Source organism: Quercus suber, unplaced genomic scaffold, assembly GCF_002906115.3.
Source record: "Quercus suber isolate HL8 unplaced genomic scaffold, Cork oak 2.0 scaffold_188, whole genome shotgun sequence".
NCBI classification, from domain to species: domain Eukaryota; kingdom Viridiplantae; phylum Streptophyta; class Magnoliopsida; order Fagales; family Fagaceae; genus Quercus; species Quercus suber.
In genome coordinates this window covers 410565-429939 of record NW_027069646.1, presented here as the reverse complement: position 1 = coordinate 429939, position 19375 = coordinate 410565, and the positions used below count along the sequence as shown (strand labels likewise).

Here is a 19375-nt window from a genome sequence, read left to right as displayed (position 1 = left end):
GTATTGTTCCTTAGGTTACCCTTTTAAGATTCTGTCACGTGACTACTTAACTAAAAAATATACTTCAATTCTAGGAAAAAATTTCATATGACAAAATCTTAAGAGTGGAACCTAAGGAACAACATCTAAGTACTGTACCTAAGTCTTATCCTTATTTATTAGAGCTCAAAGCTCCAAACATTTAAAGCCAAACTTTGACTTAAAAAAAATGACAAAATTTAGTTACAAACTTGGTTGTAACTAATGTTTATAACTCCTATTAAAAAAAATTAAAATAACTATATATTTTGAAAATTTAACCATTTAAGTACATATTTTTATGTTCTTAATATATATGATAAATTTTATATCAATTGGATATTATTTATTATTTAATTCATAAATTTTATGCCAATCAAATATTATTTAAGTTCAAATTTAAAATTTAAAATTTAAACATTTGATTAAAATATAGCTATCATAGTCTCAAAATTTGGCAAAACACATTAACTACATGTTGAACTACAAAACCGTCTTTTTATGGTTGCTAATTGCTCTCCTTCTTCACTTGCCACATACACACATAACCATATTTGCATAAACATTAAAAAACATAGAAGAGATCGCCAGAGATTGTTAACAGTGATACACGAGGCATAGTTTGAGACGAAAGTTGTATTCATGGCAATGGCATCTCCGCCGAAATGAGCCGCCTTCTTCCTCTTATATTCTCTCTTGCGAGAGCAAGTCTTGGTCTTCATCTCCGTCTCTCTCCCTCTCGTTTCCAACACAACCCATCATTCACATTCACATCTCTCTCCCGCTTCATGGCTCCAGCATTTGAAGCCCAAGGTGGAGCACCCCCACCACAAGCGGAGCCAGTACAAGAACAAGCCGCCGCCTCACAAAACAATGCCCACTTCTCCAATTATGAATCCAAAGTCACCATCGTTGGTAGTGGCAACTGGGGCAGTGTGGCTTCCAAGCTCATTGCCTCCAACACCCTTAGGCTCTCCTCTTTCCATGGTATTTACTATTTACTATTTACTTTTATATACTATATATAAGTTATACATGTGGTTGACTCGGACTATTCTTTTGAGAATTCATAGCCGACCCTAAAATTTTGAGACCAAAGCCAGGTTGTTGTTTGTAATGCATAGTTGCATACATATAAGCTAGCAAACATAGATTTGATTCAATGTTATTATTCATGTCTTGCTCATTTCTTATCATTTCATTTGTTTTCTAATGACGAAGAATGCTTCAAAAGCCATACCAATTACCAAAATACTTGTTATTTAACATAGTTTCGAATTGAGCTTCTATAGAATTGGACAATTTTATATAAAGAATTTTGATTTCTTTTGCTTTTGCTACCTTTGTCAGCGACCAAAAATATGTTTCAATGAAAACCCAATTTGAGTTTTTTATTTTTTATTTATTTATTTTTTTTTATTTTAATGAAATTCAGATGAAGTGAGGATGTGGGTCTATGAGGAAATATTACCAAGTGGTGAGAAGCTCACAGATGTCATCAACTCTACCAACGTAAACACTTTATAACGTGCATCGCTTCATTATTATCTGTGTTTTTGCAATATTTCTACACGGTAATCTCTTGGTTTCTTTAACAGGAAAATGTGAAATATCTCCCTGGTATTAAACTTGGAAAAAATGTTGTTGCAGACCCGGACCTTGAAAATGCTGGTATGAGTTTCTTGTTTTTGCCGAGTGTCCTGTCTATCTTGTAATATTCATATGGTAGATTATACTTTTGGTCCCTGAAATTTGGGTTATGTTCAATTTTGGTCCTTCAAATTTAAAAGGTTTGGATTTGGTTCCTGAAATTTCAAAAAGGAAATAATTTCATCCCTCTATCTATGAGCTCAGTTTGATTTTGGTTTCTAAAATAGGTGGTTGCTTCGACTTGGTCCCTAAAAAATGGGGTGCTTCAGCATCCCATTAGTCCTGTAAACTAAAAAATAGATGGAGAGGCCAAATTGTTCTCTTTTTGAAATTTCAAGGACCAAATATGATGAACCAAAATTGTACCTACACCAAATATCAGGGAGGAAATATATAATTTACCCTATGGTTTTCATGTGATCACCTGGTTTGTTGTTCTGATGGGGCTATTATCCATTATGCAGTGAAGGATGCAAACATGTTGGTTTTTGTGACCCCACATCAATTTATGGAGGGAATATGTAGGAAGCTTGTTGGGAAAATAAAGGGAGATGTGCAGGCTATTTCCCTCATCAAAGGAATGGAAGTCAAGATGGAAGGCCCATGCATGATCTCTTCTCTCATCTCTGAGCAATTAGGGATTAATTGTTGTGTCCTAATGGGGGCCAACATTGCTAACGAGGTAATTAATAGGATTTTCCATCATTCTTCTTGACAATTCAAGTGCTGGCTCATTTTCTAACACTAGAGGTTACTGTGCAGATTGCAGTGGAGAAGTTTAGTGAAGCAACAGTTGGATACAGAGAGAACAGAGAAATTGCAGAGAAATGGGTTCAACTGTTTAATACTCCCTATTTCTTAGTCACAGCTGTGAGTGCGATAGACACATTCAGTTGATAAAAATCAATTTTGTAAATTACTTAGCAAGTAATATGAAGTACCATAATTCTAAATCATTCACAAAAACCTTGACTTGAATAAAGGAATTTTCTTAGAGTGATTTATAGGCAGATTTAATACGGCAGAAACATAAAAAGTCAAACTGCCATTTTTTACGTGGGTTATGATTAGATGCACATCAAATCACTGTCTAAGACATGCTTTGTTCGTAATTTTTCATATGACATTATCAAATAGGTCCAAGATGTGGAAGGAGTTGAACTATGTGGGACCCTGAAAAACGTTGTGGCCTTAGCAGCAGGTTAGTAGTACAATGTAGCTGTTTTTCTTCTCCTTTTAACAAATTTAATAAGTAATGAAGGAATTAATTCACTGATGGGACAGGTTTTGTGGATGGCTTGGAGATGGGGAATAATACAAAAGTAAGTGCAAAAAATACTCAACTTAGCTAGAAGTTTCTTAGTGTCTAATGCGCTCTACTTGTTTATGTATGCATAGGCTGCAATCATGAGAATTGGTTTGAGAGAGATGAAGGCGTTTTCCAAGTTGTTGTTTTCATCTGTCAAGGATACCACCTTCTTTGAGAGCTGTGGTGTAGCTGATCTGATTACAACATGCTGTAAGGAAGCAGATAGTTTCCTTTAATTCCTTTTAGAGCAAAAATTTTCTTTTATTGTAACCATTTCATGTATGGCAGTGGGAGGAAGAAACAGAAAAGTTGCAGAGGCTTTTGCAAGGAATGGAGGGAAAAGGTTAATCTTTACTGTCTGGTGTGTAATTGTCATGTCATAAATGTAAAAAAGTTCACCTGTCACCCATCTATCTTTTGTCTGCAGGTCATTTGATGAGCTTGAAGCAGAGATGCTGCAGGGCCAGAAGTTACAGGTTTATATATATATATATATGTATTTTTTTTTTTTTGATGGGTTACAGGTTTATATTTGAAACCATAACAAAGCGCTGAATTTGTCAGGGCAAAGAAAACTAATATCAAATAAAAGAGAGGAGTACCGATTTGAAAACTGGAACTAAATAATTGCAACATTATTTTACACACACCAGCAGCCTTGTTGTTCCTGCATCTTAAAAACTCAGAATGGGAAATATAGAAATAATAAATCCTAATTTCCATATCAATTATCATATTCATAACATTTTGGTTTCCAGAGTTCATAAATGCAGTCATGTTAAATGGTAAATACGAATTTACAAAGTGCAGAATGTATTTTTATGACCAACAACAAGTGTATAAATACCAGAAATCAAACAGCTAGCCAAAAATTAGAAGAAGAAAAAAAAATTCCTATAGAACAAATGTATTTATACTTTTATCTGGATTCTGAATACTCTAATTTTCTTCTTTCCTGAAGGGTGTTTCGACTGCTAGAGAGGTTTATGAGGTTTTAGGGCACCGTGGATGGCTAGAGTTGTTTCCACTTTTTGCAACAGTGCATGAGATCTGCATCGGTCGTCTTCCACCATCAGCCATAGTTGAGCATAGTGAGCGCAAACCCAGATTTGAGCTGTTAGATGGCTCTACCCAATACTGTTAACTGTTCCTTGGATACAACAATATATTTCACACAAAAATTATAGCAAACTTTTCTCCAGTTATGTGTCACGCAAGAACAGCAGAACTAGGTGAAACATTGGAATAGCTAAAATATATATGACACTATGGTAACAAGAGATTAGGGTTGAGAGGCAGCACTTCAGGGAGCTTCAGGCTTGTTTCCATTGAAAGTATGATGGAAATTATCACGTTTTGAAAGTTCCTATTATGTACTCTTTTTCTTTTTTCACTTTACACAAACTTTGAAATGTTCTTAAGTACTACTACAGACGACGAACTTTATTATGTGACATGCAGAATGATAATAATTATCAAACTCAATGTAACACAGGGTATTCTTTCCAGCTTATAAATGAACTTATACTCTTGAGTAAACTCTCCAGCCTTTAGGAGAATAGCTGAATCTTATTAACCAATTCAGGGTATTCTTTCCTGAGTTCGATTATATCTGACAGTCAAATTGCATCATCTTCCTTAAATCAAGTATGTAACAGATGTTCTAGAACTGCAAGATGTTTGCGTACCAGGCAGCCGAGTGGTAGGGGTGGGATTGTGTAAAAAGCCTTTAAACTTTGAAGTCTTAGGAGTTCAAAAAGGAAAAATATATCCAGAATTATGTTAATGTGTAAGATGGGGTGAATGGGAGTTTCTATTTTTATTTGTAATTTAAGCACAAGGAAAGAGAAGATGACTTCCTTATACAGTCCCAAACCCACCCTAAGAATACGCTGTCTTGACCTCCATATTGAGCAAAGCATGACATAAGTGCACTACCTCTGACTAGTAATGTGGTAGAAAGGAAATTTTCTGGTTCATGGAGCTACAGGTACAAAGTTTCAGAAATGTTCATTTATCTCATCTGAGGCCTGAAAGTTCTCCAAGCAGCCTGCAATTGGAAAACTGGGAAAACACCCCAGTAATGAATTTCCCAATTAACCGATTTTACCATATATTTTTGTGATTCCAAGAAACTCATAGATGAATTGAGCTTAGAATCATCAGTTATTAGCAGCACAAGTTGCAGGCCTTGAGAGTTGAGTCATCACTTCCCATTTACATTTCATGGCGCTTAAGAATTAAAGCTGTTTCATGCTTAATATGGACGGGTACACTATGAATCTACTTGAGCTCCCAGACATGCTTGAGACATAAGCCTCAACTACAAATTTCTTCCAACCACATGGTTTTGATGGACCCCAAACTCATATTGCAATTCATCATCTTGCTGGGGCAGTTAGTGGGAAACTCATTCTACTTGCATCCCACGCAGTACATGTGGGTCAAGCATTTTTTATATCAGAATTTTTATAGGTCCCCAATAGCATTAAGGACTCACAATATGCATTTTCTTGGAGACCTTTAAAAGTTCAATTAAAAACCCCAACCCCCTTCCCCCCCCAGTTACATGATTGGTAGAAAATACATTAGTAGAGGGGATCCGACTTTTTAAGTGTTGGGTATAATTGACTGGAAGAAAATCTGGGTCTAACATAGAATGACTGAAAACCGAAAAATTAGAGAAAATGGAGTCACAATCTAAAATGAAAGAGAAATCCCATTGTAACACCATACCCTTTCTCATTTCGTACCATAGTTATTATAGAATTTCCATAAACCAAACTACACAGCTGGAAAACCATAAAATAAGATCAAAAAAAGAAGGGAAGAAAAAACCCAAATAATTTTCCCACAACACCAAACCCATTGATGAATTTTACAACTGGTTATAATAAAAATTACCCAGTTCGTATTCTATCCAGCCGGTCAACACTCTTCCGCGCTCTTTCCAACTGGTGGTCAATGCTTTTTCGAGACTTCTCGTGGCAATCCACGCTTCTCCGAGACCTTTCCACATGGTCAAAAGAGATTCTTAATTTTTCTAGCTTATCAACATTACTAGACAGGTTTTTCAGTTTTTCAGGCCTGTCAGTGCTCTGCCTTGGTTTCTCTCTCCGATCAGTGCTCTTTCTAGAAACTTCAAATACATCAGTACTCTTTCGAGGTTGCTCAAACTGGTCTGTGCTTCTCCTGGAACTGTATCTTTGGGAAGGAGACTTCTCAACGGTTGATATAAATTTCTTCAGATGCCTGATATACTCTGGATAGAGCTCCAAATCACAGTGGTTTCCCCCTTTAAGCCATAGTGGTTCATACTTCTCTTTACACAGTTCCCAGAGTTGCTTACCATGGGAGCAATCAACAACTTCATCTGAAGTCCCCTACAAAAAGATATAAAAGAGTCAGACTACAAAAAAATTAATTTATACCAGCATGTGGTAGCATTTTCACTTATTTCAGAAAACTCTCTTGGTGGGAAGCAAACAATCTACTAGTGATTATAAATGCTTACTTATAAATGAATGCCCTAAGAGAGGAAAGACCATGGCTCATTAACCTTAGAAGATTTTACAGAAGAAAAAGGAATTAATATTGGATTAGAAATATATATTTTTTGATATGTTTGGCACCAGGCGGAGGGCGAAGGGCGAAGGGAAGATTTGAACTAAGGAATGTGGGTTCACCTCCTGCTACCCACTAATAATGTATCCCTTAGAGTGATCTTACAACTATTGCAAATTTTATTATATAGTCCTTACAAACTGATGTGCCAACTTTTAAACAAAAAACTAAGCAATTTAGGAATTTATTATGTTATTGACGTAACACCAAACACATTCATTGCCATGTCAGTTGTAAGCTCTTGTGGAAAATTGGTAGTAGCTTTAGCATTTTTCTATCTTTGAATGTCTAAATAACTAATGCGATGTCACTGAATTGAATGTGCAATTCCCAAAATTTCCTCACACTTTTTTTTCCCCAAGAAAGAGACATGAAACTAAATAGAAGAAAAGCAAACTGGAAGGCACTCTCTTTCTATAATGTCTACACTCAATTCTTTTCCTTCTTTGACTAATTATTTTATGATCCCTCTAAAGGTCAAAATGGACACATCAATATAAAATCCTCTGAAATAATGGAACCTGGAAAATGTGTTAACCATCCAAACACTAATTTAAAAAATCAACTCAACTCATCCCTAATTTTACTCACTGGGCTGATGAAGGGTGCTTCAGATGCAGCAGTATTTCTTTTATGAACCATAATTAACATAGTGTCTAAATTGCTTATCCTCCTAAACTGGAAATTAGTGCTTACTAACACGACAGTAATCTTCTTGTTTGGATGTTGGGTTTGAATCCCTTCATGAGCCAAAAGACAAATGCAGAATTAGTCTAGAACCTAACTGACATGGACAACATGAAAGGCAAAATTGGTGATAAATAAGGTTGTACAGATGCAATAAGACATTCAGAAGGAAGAAAAAGAAAATAATATATGAAGTCCCTCAATTCAAAGGCAAACATGTTTTCCCGTAATGAACATATACTACAGGGGAAATTTTTTTTTAATGAAAATGGTCAGGTGTAGAAGTATTAAGAAGTGCAGAAGATTAAAGACGAATGACACATGTAACCAGAAACATTAACATAGTGAGCAAATTCTTCATCACATGATCAATTTAAAGATTAAAGATCTTCGAGCTACATAAAAAGGATGTTAACTTCCACTATATCAAATAATATTACAATCTGCAGCATATAAAGAATCAACTGGGTCATATTTATGAAATAGTGCCTCGTAAATCTATGCATTACAGGTGTGATTTTATAGTATGTTTGGTTATAAAAACAGAAAACATTTAGAGTAGCATACTTACGTGAATGATAAGAACAGGACAATTAACCAGTGGGATTTTGTCAATATTCTGCACACAAACAACATAAAACAGCATCCCGTTAGATCAAAGAAACCATAAATGTATAAATTAAGCAAAATAATTATGCAAGGTAAAATGAGAAAATATTACCTTATAAATGTCAAACCAATATGTACGCTTTACAGGATACATAACTCTTAAGCCAGAGAGTATGGGACTGTGCAGAACAACTGCTCTTAACTGAGGCAGTCGAGCTGCAAGGTCCAAAGTGGGGCCACTTCCAACAGATTGCCCATAAAGGATGATATCCTCCTGCTTAGTACCATAGCTCTCTTCAAGACACTTATATGCAGCTTCAATATCTGCATATGTATTCTGCTCACTAGGCTGCCACACAGAAAAGACATCTACTTTAGATGGTGCTTCAGTTGCTACCACTAGCGCCAGATAATTTACAGAAATAGATAGTTTTGTAGCAAAAAAAAAAAAAAAAAAATTTCCAAATTTCCAACAAACCTTTCCAGATGATTGCCCATACCCGGAATAATCATACCTGCAAAAAGTATCAATGTCTATCAGAAAACTGCCATTTTTATGCTTAGATCATCACTTTGTCCATAACTAAGAATACACTCTTGGTTCAGCAGTTACATCAACAAAAAAAGGTAGAAAGTTTTCACTCCCCAACAAGGATATCATAATCACATCCAATAAGACACCCACACTTGAAACTTGTGAACCATACTGTACTCAGATACTTAGCATGGGATGCCTATCCGCAGTAAACATAGGCACGAGTAAGTAATCATGTAGTAAACTAATACAGAAAGATCAAGTTATTCCCCAGTACAGTCACAAAGCCACACCTATTTATGTATTCTCTTTTCTTTTCTTTTCTTTTTTTCCTTTTCTGTTGTAAGTTATAAAATCATCAAAAAGTGCCGGAACCACTCCCCAATTCTAGTAGAGTTCAATTGATCAAACGGCATTGCAAAAGGTAAAGTTATCACTATCTTAGATTTATTTTTTTAAGTACACAAAGGGAAAGGCACATGTTTACTTAAGATGAAGGAAAAGGTAGTCAGGCAGATCAAAGAACCTAACCTCCACACAAAAACTAATCTCATCTAAATAAAATTCAATTCTAAATATAAGAAATAGCAATACAAATTATATAATCTTACACTCCAATTGAATCTAGAAGCCTAATTAAATCATACTAGAACTACATGTATAGCAACCAAATCTTCATTTCCAGCTATTTTTCAACAACCCGAGCTTAAAACACAGAATTCCCAATCCCCCCACTTCTTACAATCCAAAAACAAACACAGAATCCAAATCAGGCTACATCTAAAACCCAAGAACCACTAAAAAACCCATTTACCAAAACTCAAAAAATTAGTACGAGGAAAGCACAAAAGAGCTCAAAATTTCAAATACCCAGATGCCAAAACTAAGAAATCAATGAGAAGAAAGCTGCAAGAAGCTCAAATCTTGCACAGGAAAAACGAGAAGCTAAAATTGAGAGTTGGAGAGTACCCCATGAGATTGACACGAAGGTGGATGCTCAATTCAACGAAGAGCTCGTACATCTGGCCCAGATCGGCGGCGTTTCCATGAGAGTAAAGCAGAGTAGAAGTAGCCATAGGGTGCCTAATGTAGATAGCCACAATCTCAGTGCCTCGCCGAGTAGGCAATTTCAGAACTTCAACGTTTTCACGGTGAGGAAAGGGACTGAGAAGCAAAAGACCAGTCAGCTCGTCTTTCACAAGCTTATACGAAGGTGGGTTCGGCGGGAAAAAGGCGAACTTGGCCGCCATCGACGAAGTCACCCCACCCATCTCTCTCTCTTTCTCTCTCTGTGTGTGACTCTGTTTCAGTCTCTCTGTTTTTCTCCGTGACTCTGTTTCTTTCTATCTCTGTTTTTCTTTTCTTTACTAAACTTTTTTTTTCTTTTTTTTTGGGGGGTGGGGGAGGGGTATGGCTTAGTTTTGTTTATTATTAGTTAAAGAGTGAATGGGTTTTTGATCGACATTCCATTCTTCAAAATTTTTTTTTTTTCTCTTTTCTGTTCTTTTTTCCAGAAGATTAAACTTTTTGGCATTAGAAAAAGAGTGAGAGAGAGAGAGAGAGAGAGAGAGAAAAGAGAGAATAAAAAAAAGTGAGCTTGCTTGTTTCTATGGTGGTGGCTATTGGGGGAAAAAAGAGAGATTGAAATGTTAAATTTGTGTGAGAGGGAGAGAGAGAAAGAGAGATCTTAGATTGCTTTTTACTATGCTTTCTTTTTTTTAACTTTGGGACCATGGGAACTTAATGATGTTGGTGGGGTCACGGGAGATTAGACATAAATTTATATAGGGGTTAAGAAGTTACAAACTTGCTTTTGTATAAGAACTAAGAAGTAAGCTTTGCCAATAGTGGCTAATGGTGATGGATGTGGACCGTTAAACCCAAATAGCACGTCATACTTTGTGGACTAGATAAGTTGTCATTTTGGACTTGATTTGAATACATATAGCCGTTGATTTGATCATGTTATTTTTTTAATAAAAGAATTAGATATTATTAATAAATATTAATTTAATCACAACCGTGTAAAACAAGATCGGATAAATTACGTTAGATAATTAACTTTCAATAACGTTAAAGACATAAAATAAAATAAAAAACGCTCTTTTTCAGAATATCTGAGATAATAAATTATAATTAATATTATCATTTTTACATAAAACTATTTTTTATATTGTTTTTATTGTATATCAATCATGGTCTATTATGGTTAATATTTGTTCAAAAACAGTATAATAATGGCTTTCATTCTAAGTTAAGTACTCTTTTTTAGATTTTAAGATCCAAGATTTTAAGATAACCATGGAGCATGGAGTCTGGACCACTTCTGAAGATTTCATGTGTACTGGTAGTGACTGTTTTGGACGGCCGTTTGGAGATTCATTAACATGTTATAGACAATTTTTTTTTTTTCAACTAAAATGACTAGAGCCAGCTGGTATGTATGGAACCGAGGACAACTTTGTGTCCCTAATTCAAGCAATCACCTTAAAGCTTTGAGATTTCCTACACCAATTTTTTCGCGTTTCACCAATATTATAAACATTGTGGATTTTGATGGGGGCAGATCTAAGGTGTCATTTTTACACCAAACAGAACCTTACATCTACTACACCTGATGAAAATCACGAGGAAAGATAGTACCAGCTGGATTTTGTTAGTGGTAATGGTAGAACTTGACTATATCTTTTCTGTCTCTATTCAACTCCAATTTTATGGTTGCATGTCAAATTACTAGCATATATATTGTATAGAGTATATAGCAGGTGAAGTTTGCTATAATTTTATTATATAAATCATTAGCTTCGGATGTTAGGGGTGTCAATGTTTGACACAAACCGTAAACATGATATGAACACAACACAGTTTTGCAGGTTAGGGTTAAACCTTTGCAGGTTTGGGTTATAAACAAATCAATCCAAAAGTATCATGAAAAGAAGTATGTCAAAGCAAATCAACTCGAGTGACCAACAATTGACACATTTGACATGTCAATTTATTCATATTAATCTAAAATGAGTAAATGACTCATTTAACACAACCTGTTTAACTCGCATAACAAGTAAATATTCATTTTATTCTAAATTTATTAAATACCTTTTATATCCAACCTATATTTGAAAATTAAAAAGAAATTAAAAGAAACATAAACAATGCTATATTTTTTAAATTTAGCATTTGACAGAGAGTTTTGTGGATGTTATATTTTTGTTGAACTATCTTATTTTGAATTTCAGTTGAAGTAGATGCATTTATTTTGGGATGCAAAGAACTTATTTCTAGATGAATGTTATATTTTTGTTGAATTATGTTATTTTGAATTTAGGTTGAAGTGTATGTACTCTTTTTGGGATGTAATGAACTTATTTTTAGACAAATGGTACTGCATTATAGACTTAGTTTTTATTAAATACTTTGATGTTATTTTGAACTTTTGGATGATGTGTTTTAAATATTTGATGTAATCATTAACTTTTAAATTGTATGTTTAATAGGATGTTATGAATTTGTATTAAATTTTTTATTATTAAATGGATTGAAGTTGTGTTAACATAATATGTTTAATATTAAGTGGGTTGAAATGGGTTATGTAACATTCGTATCAATCCAACATGACCTGTTTATTAAGCTTGTCAAGTGAGTTGTATCGTGTCAACCCATTTCATTAACAAGTTATGTTAGGGTTGAAGAGTCATGACGTGATTATTAAATAGGTTGGGTTCAAATTGAGCCGTTTAGCGAAATATCCGTACCTCAATATGACGTGAACATGACACGTTAACCCAAATTGACACCCCTATTAGGTGTTTTATAAAAAATGCTATTTTGATATATCAAAAAGTTACTTTATCAATTTTTACATATTTCTTAACAATACATCCCACGTCATATCTTCTATTCTTTAGCCACTTTATTTTTATATTCTTTCTTTATTATTTGTGAATGGCTATTGAGAGAGAAGCCAAAGATTTTATTTATTTATTTATCGATAAAGCCAAAGATATTTTAGTTTAGAAGAGAGAAAAAGTTGAATAAAAAAGACCTAAATATTAATACAACATCTAACTGTACGCTTCTATTGTTAGAAGATCACTATAGCTCATGTCAAATTTATTTGGCATTTGACACTTCTCATGGAGGTGATTTTTGTGTTGTGCTAAATGCTAAAGTTTAAGCATTTAACACATTTGATGCTAGTGCTATCTTTCATAATTGATTTGTCTAACTTTTATTGCTTTTTGAAAAAGATGTGTCAACTTGTAAATGCAACACAAAAAAGTAATTAACAAATTTATATAATGTATGATTAATATGACATTAATCACAATAATTGTCATATAAATTAGTAAAATTTTATAGTAAAACTAATAATATTTCAAAAACTATCTAATTGTATATCTCAACAAATGAAAATATGAAGTAGTTTTTGTTTTCGTAGGAAAAGTAGTTATTAACTTATTATGTTTTAAAACAGTGAACCTCCTTTTAAGCTTTTACCCACGCTTAATACCAAAAGACCTTTTAACAAAAGGCCTAAAAGGTCTTGAGCTTTTTGATTCCCCACTCAACAGTTAAATATCGTGCTAATGTAGTTCTTCAGGAAATTGGGAAGCAAAGATCCAACTTGCCTGGTAGCCCCTGTACCGTACGAGGTAAAGCTATTTTCTATTCAAGAAGGGCACAATCAAGAAATGTTATGTTTTAATAATATGGGTAAAATTTCGATGTAGTTTCTTAGGTGTTGTAATTTAGGTTCCTTAATTAAATTCAACTACGTAGTTACATTAACCAATACGTCGTGTGGTTAAAATTTAATTGTTCTTTGAGAAGATAATAATGCTTGCACTGCATACAAGTTTAATTTAATTGGAAAATTTAAGGTACAATAGTTAAGAAGTTATAACCAAGTTTTGTCCTAATAATGTAACACTCTTCACTTCAATCCGCAACTCAAAACCCCCGAATGATGGTAAACCCTAAAACATTCTTAAACAAAGGCTGAGGAACACATGCATAACAATATGATTGGAGCCTCATTGGATGATATTCTAACCAAATACTCCAGACAAGAAAGGGTTGCTCCAGAGAAAATCACACCCACTTTTCTCATACTCTTATCTCTAGGATCCCAAGACAGCACCCAAGAAAAAGTTCACAAGAGATCTAAAAAATTAGATTTGCACATATTATATTGTCATTTTGGTCAAAACTAATCACTTTGATTTTCTGGTTACAAATATTATGTAGGACCCCAAATATACATACGCAACAAATCATGATAATAGCCACACCTCATGGACCCTAATTTTCAGGACTGTGCTTGGAATCAAGGTCACAAGACAAGCACTAATCTTATGGGTGAAAAATGACTTAATAACAACTAATATAACTTAAAGGGTGACTTGGAATGTAGTCAGTGACTGAATAAAGGGGTGTTTGTGGTGTCTAAGGGGTCCATAGTATTTAATCAAATGAAAGAGAAACAAGTGGTGGGTCTCACTCACCTTAACTCTATCTTCTTGTTATTGTCATTGGATGACTAGACATGTCTCTTAGCTGCAGGAGAACTGTTGAAAATGCCTCACATGATTTACATTACATTTTTAGGCGGTTTCTATGGTCCTAAATTTAGAAAGCAAATAACAAAACTTATATAATCACAGTTGAAGGAAACCCACGAGAAGGTTTTACTAGTCATCAAGAACATCAGCACCAGATTAACAATTCAGAAGAGAGTATTGTGTGCATATGGCATAGGATTTCCTTGAGGCAAAAAGGTTGAAACTTCTTTGCCTTGTCCAATTTAATATGGCACGCAGCACCCAATCATTTTAAGGGTGGAAGTTCATAGCGTGGTGCTGGTCAGCACTAAGCACAACTAATTTGACTTGGTCAATAACCAGAGGGGATTGTCACTTGCATCAAGATCAGTGGGTCATGGGTGCCACAAAGGTTCAAAACATTCGCGGTTGAGCACACAAAGACAAACTATGGGTGAGATTACATTAAACATTTGGATCATTTTCAACCACATTTGCCCCACTCATCCTGAACAATAAATCTTTCAGACATAAGTATGAGATTGATTATCATATCAAAGTGGGGAAAAAGGAAAAAGAAAAAGGATAATAAAGAGGAAGAATAACCTGAACCTAATCTGTTTGGTTATGGTTGTCATCTATAAAACTCAACTAATTGCTGAGTAGTAAACAAACAAATCTCCCAAATTGAGAAAGAAGAAATTCTCGGTGGTTTACCTCAATGCTCTAAAATCCTGATTCGTGAATGGAATGAGGAACATGGACATTATTAGTGGCAATGCTATATTAAGGTCAAACAATGAGAACCAAGCCAAATACCTGCAATTTTTGCGGATGATATGTCTGGATATAAAACAAGTACTCATGCTTAATCTAGCATCTATTTACTAAAATAGATCACAAAACTCAAGCTTTACTTTTTACTAGAAAAGCATGGGTAAAATAATTGAAGCAGAGGACCAAAGAAATAATAGGCTGTCACACAATATAAGAAATGGTTTATGTGAAATGGCTGTAGATAAGCAATATGATGGGAATACAAAAAATAAAAACAAAAACAAAAACTAGGATAATGAAAAATGTGCAAAGAACTACTTTGGCATCAATCTTTTGGCAGATGATGTGCTAGTATCAAGCCAAAGGACCTTCTAGGAAACAAGATATTTCTAGACCTTTATACAATACTCATTTGGAAGCATCTGACAGAAAGCCATCTTATGAATTTTGCTCATCATTTGACAGTCAATTGTCGAACAACAGACCACAAAAACTTCATGCTTCATTTAGGCAAATCCTCTCAAACCCTGTTCCACCCACCACCCCCCCCCCAAATCTCTTCTCCATTTACAGAAATTTTATAACTATACTAGAACTGGTCACATCATATTAAGCATTACTATTCTCTCATTTTTACTGCTGCTTTTACCAAAGATGCACTCCATGTATAAGTAGTCTTCTATATCCTAAAACTAGAATTTGCAAAACACTACTCTAATTTTTAGAACTATAAACTAGAATTTGCAAAAGGGTATAGTTTTGATACTCAATAAAGTTTAAAGCTGTGAATAAAGTAACCACTTTCAACCAAAAAAGCACCAGCAAGTATTAATTCATCCACAAAGGTGGTTATTCTTTCCAGAAACATTGATATCCAAAAAATACGAAACCTTTACTTTCCCAAACATAACCCACTAAATAACCCTAAGCTCACAGCCATATATCAACATCATATAATATATATTAAAAGTTAGGTCCTAGAAATTGTGGTTGCGCTGAGTGACTATCAGCTTAAATATTTTGACTATCTTCTCTTTGCGCCAAGTGACTTCCCTTCATTAAATTCTTTGGTAATTACAGAATGCCCTATAGTTTGTGGTGGTTTTAAATTAAACCAGAAGTTTTTTAGAATCGTGAACTTTTTAAACCATTTCAATTCAATTCACATCCACAATAAGTCTCTATTAACTAAAAGTAACAAAAATATTCATGTGTTGTGACTAAAACCCATCTAAACACAAAAAATCATTGCACATAAAATTACAAGACCTCTTATATACTATATGAGAATTGTGAAATTATAATAATCAGTCATTTAATTACTGTCAACAAAACATTCATAATAAAACTAGATATTAGATAAGCTCATGTCCAAAACATATCATATGAAGTCATAGTAAACTATAAGATTAAAGTTGCGCCCTATATGCTGTCTCAAGTAAGCACCTCTCCTTCTTCATTATTATTACTATTTTTTCCCCAGTTTTTTCTCATGTCATGCGATGCACTAAAGTACATTAAAGAAATTGACATAGTTGCTCTAAGTGAAACTCTATTGCCGAAGTTTCAAAAAGTTTAAAATACAACTTTGATAAAAATTCCACTACCAAGAGGGTCTAAAAATTTAAAAGAAGTTTCTTTATTTATATTATCTAATTATAATAATAGTTTACCACAAATTTTTGTTTTAATAAAATAAGTTAAGTCACATATTTCATGCTTGATGCTTCCACTATGTGGATCAATGTAAGTATTACAAGTTGTACAGCATAATTGTAAGTACATCAAAATTATTAACATAATTTACTTTAAGTGAAAAAGTATTACCGGAGTTTTTCTAAAAAATTAAAAATAATAGTATGATTAAAACTCAATTATAAACAATTTAAAGATATTTAAAACGAGTTACATTATTTATTTTAAATTATTTTGTAATCTATTATAGTCTTTGGTTTTTTGATAAAAACTTGTACTTACACGATGTGTATTCTTTTCTTTTTCTTTTTTCTTTTTTTTTTAAATTTTTTTATTTTATAAGTGATGTGTATTCCTTTATGTAACTTAATGTAATTTTTTATATATTCAATTTTAACTATATTATTGAAATGTTTTCTTTTATTTACATATGGTTCTTGATTAAGCCAAGTAATGCAGAGTCATAAGACTAGTTTTTTTCATACAACTAAGATCTATCATCATACCTTATACAGTAGACTGAAAATCCAAGGCTTCCAAATCTAACCATCTTTCGAACAGCCTGCTCAATGAGCTGCCTTGCTGCTACTTTTTAAGCTTACTCTATCATGGCTGTTTTAACTTTTAATCCTTCCTTACATACTTAGGCATCAATAATAGCTCTTCAAAGCATCCTACTATTGAATGCTCCATGATTCAACATTTTGTACAATATATCTTTCAAAACTTCGAGTTGGTAAAATGATAACAAATGTTACACCTATGCACCCTGTTATAAAGTTGACTGCATAAGATCAAGGTGCTTCCATAGAGTAGGGAGCAATGCTGCAGTTATGCAATCCAACTTATTCACTATAATATTTATTTTAGTAAATTTTCAAAACTACAAATGATGATTGTTTTGAACAGATCTTTGGATCACCTTTTAATATAAATTACTCATTTGGAACCTAAACAACCTACAATTTCAACAACTAATAATGGAACAGAGGCCAAAGGAAAAACAAGCACACATCTTACAGTGGCACAAAATAACTAACAGTCCACAACAAAATGCCCAAAGAGAGAAGTGTAACGACTAAAGGAGATTACTTCATCATAAGAAACACGGTTTCTCAAGCACATATACTCAATGGTTAATTCCTGTCATTAACAACAACACATGAGCCAGCAGGAACAATACCACTCTTCCATATTAACTGCATAATATTTAATGACCTGCCTGGATATCTCACTATGCAATACCCACATTCTTAACAGAGGATCCAAGTTATGCTTATAAACAAATGTATTATATCCACAACAAAAGTAGAAAACATCTGAAGCTGGCGTTAACATTTTACTGGAAGCACACATGCTAAAATTGCTCTATGCAGGCACAATTCACAGCTCTATACCCCTAAAGCTCTACCTCTTATAAAAAACAAAATCAACCTTAAATCCTGATCAGCAAAAACAAGAGCTGCATTGCTGAAAAAACATATTCTATATTCTACAATCCAAACTAAACTACATAGATAAGCATGCAGTATTAAACCCAATTAATTAGATGCATCCTATTCTACAACCAACCATAACATTATACTCCAAAACAGTTAACAGCAAAGTGAACTCCAAAAATTCTTCTTATTACCAAAAGGAAAAAGTAACATTACAAAACAACCCCAATTAGGCTTTAAACAATCTCTTCCACCATCTTTGCCACTTAAGAATAATAAAGGTGTAAACTTTTTTATATCAAAACACTACAAATTTCAGATTAAACAAAATCAGCAAATCTGATAGTCCCCAAAACATCATCAACTCTCACCTATGAAAGCCATCCCTAAGTCTGCCTCCTGAGGCGCCTCCTCAGCTTCTGGTACTTGTGCTTGTTCATCTTCTTCTTCCTCTTCTTCTTCACACTATCTGCCCACACCGTTCTGGAATCATCCCAAGCCGCTTCCTCAGCCTCTGATGGGACCGACCCAGTTGGGCAAATCGGGTTTAGACAAAACCCAAATGGAAAACTTGGGTAAATCTGTGAAAACTGGAAATCGGTCAAGTTCTCTGCCTTCGGTGAACCCAGAAAAGGGCTTAATGACTTGGGTTTGGTGAGATGGGTTTGGGGGAAAATAAGAGGCGCTGTGGGATTTGGGGCTTGTGGGTTATGTAAAGCAGCTATGATTCTTGTGGCTGGTTGTTTTCTGAGGAGCTTTTGGAGCGTTGAAGCCATTGAAATCGAAGGAGTATTGCATAGCAAACGAAGTTTCAGTCTTTTCTGATTAGGGAAATGGCTTCTCCTGAGTCCTGAGAAACACTAAGCAAGTGTTTGTCAACGGGGTTTTGACTATTCTTACTTGTGACTATTGAAATCCCTTTCTAGAGCCAAAGGGTGGAGAGAATTTTCACTCGTACTATCACTTTGTTCTTCAAGGAATCTATATATTTATAGTTGAAGCTGTGAGCAAATCTAATTCAATTTTCAATTTTGTGCCACATGTCTATCCTTTTTTTTGAGTCAAATAAGTAAGTTATTGGGTTTAAAATCCGTAAAGATTATTCATAGCTTTAATTTACAAGTCCTAGAAACCTCCAAATTATCTCTCTGTTCACACCCGTTGATCTCAAAAGCATAGTTATTAAATCCGTACCAAATCATCGATTAAACTGTGAAACTCGTGAACCAAAGCATTGCTTGGAATGGTTTAGTATAAAATATAGGATATGCAATGACTCATTATCAAACCGTGTAAATTGACGGATTGCACGAATTAATCTTTTTAACATGCAGATAAAAGAAAAAAAAATATCTCGTGTGTATCTGTGAAAAAACTCAAAAAAACTAAACTAAACTATTGAAGTCACTGAACTTTGAAGTCATTAGTTGTATTTGGAGATTTAAATAATTTTTGTTATTCTCTAGCGTTTAATGATTAAGCTAAAATTTTA

The 19375-nt window shown here is 34.0% G+C and overlaps 2 protein-coding genes across 2 annotated transcripts; one reads left to right on the top strand and one right to left on the bottom strand.

The window, feature by feature from the left end:
• Nucleotides 1-505: 505 nt before the first annotated feature.
• LOC111992807 (glycerol-3-phosphate dehydrogenase [NAD(+)]) lies at nucleotides 506-4516 on the top strand. Its single transcript, XM_024024668.2, has 11 exons — nucleotides 506-1005; nucleotides 1454-1530; nucleotides 1617-1689; nucleotides 2133-2350; nucleotides 2431-2538; nucleotides 2806-2869; nucleotides 2953-2990; nucleotides 3067-3187; nucleotides 3266-3320; nucleotides 3405-3453; nucleotides 3939-4516. The coding sequence occupies exons 1-11, from the start codon at nucleotides 684-686 to the stop codon at nucleotides 4119-4121; spliced, it is 1308 nt and encodes a 435-aa protein (XP_023880436.2). The 5' UTR covers nucleotides 506-683; the 3' UTR covers nucleotides 4122-4516.
• A 1162-nt stretch (nucleotides 4517-5678) lies between these two features.
• LOC111992811 (uncharacterized) lies at nucleotides 5679-10142 on the bottom strand. Its single transcript, XM_024024670.2, has 5 exons — nucleotides 9402-10142; nucleotides 8376-8412; nucleotides 8010-8246; nucleotides 7860-7907; nucleotides 5679-6360 (listed from the first exon to the last, which is right to left on the bottom strand). Exons 1-5 carry the CDS (start codon nucleotides 9701-9703, stop codon nucleotides 5878-5880), a joined length of 1107 nt encoding a protein of 368 aa, XP_023880438.1. The 5' UTR covers nucleotides 9704-10142; the 3' UTR covers nucleotides 5679-5877.
• Between the last annotated feature and the right edge of the window lie 9233 nt (nucleotides 10143-19375).

Excerpts from the sequence above, each read along its gene's own strand:
- LOC111992807 (XM_024024668.2), top strand. The coding sequence starts at position 684 with ATGAGCCGCCTTCTTCCTCTTATATTCTCTCTTGCGAGAGCAAGTCTT. Across the intron at positions 1,690-2,132 it reads CCCGGACCTTGAAAATGCTG|TGAAGGATGCAAACATGTTG; the intron begins GTATGAGTTTCT and ends TCCATTATGCAG. Across the intron at positions 2,991-3,066 it reads AGATGGGGAATAATACAAAA|GCTGCAATCATGAGAATTGG; the intron begins GTAAGTGCAAAA and ends ATGTATGCATAG.
- LOC111992811 (XM_024024670.2), bottom strand. The coding sequence starts at position 9,703 with ATGGGTGGGGTGACTTCGTCGATGGCGGCCAAGTTCGCCTTTTTCCCG. Across the intron at positions 8,413-9,401 it reads CTTCGTGTCAATCTCATGGG|GTATGATTATTCCGGGTATG; the intron begins GTACTCTCCAAC and ends TACTTTTTGCAG. Across the intron at positions 6,361-7,859 it reads GTCCTGTTCTTATCATTCAC|GGGACTTCAGATGAAGTTGT; the intron begins GTAAGTATGCTA and ends ATCTTTTTGTAG.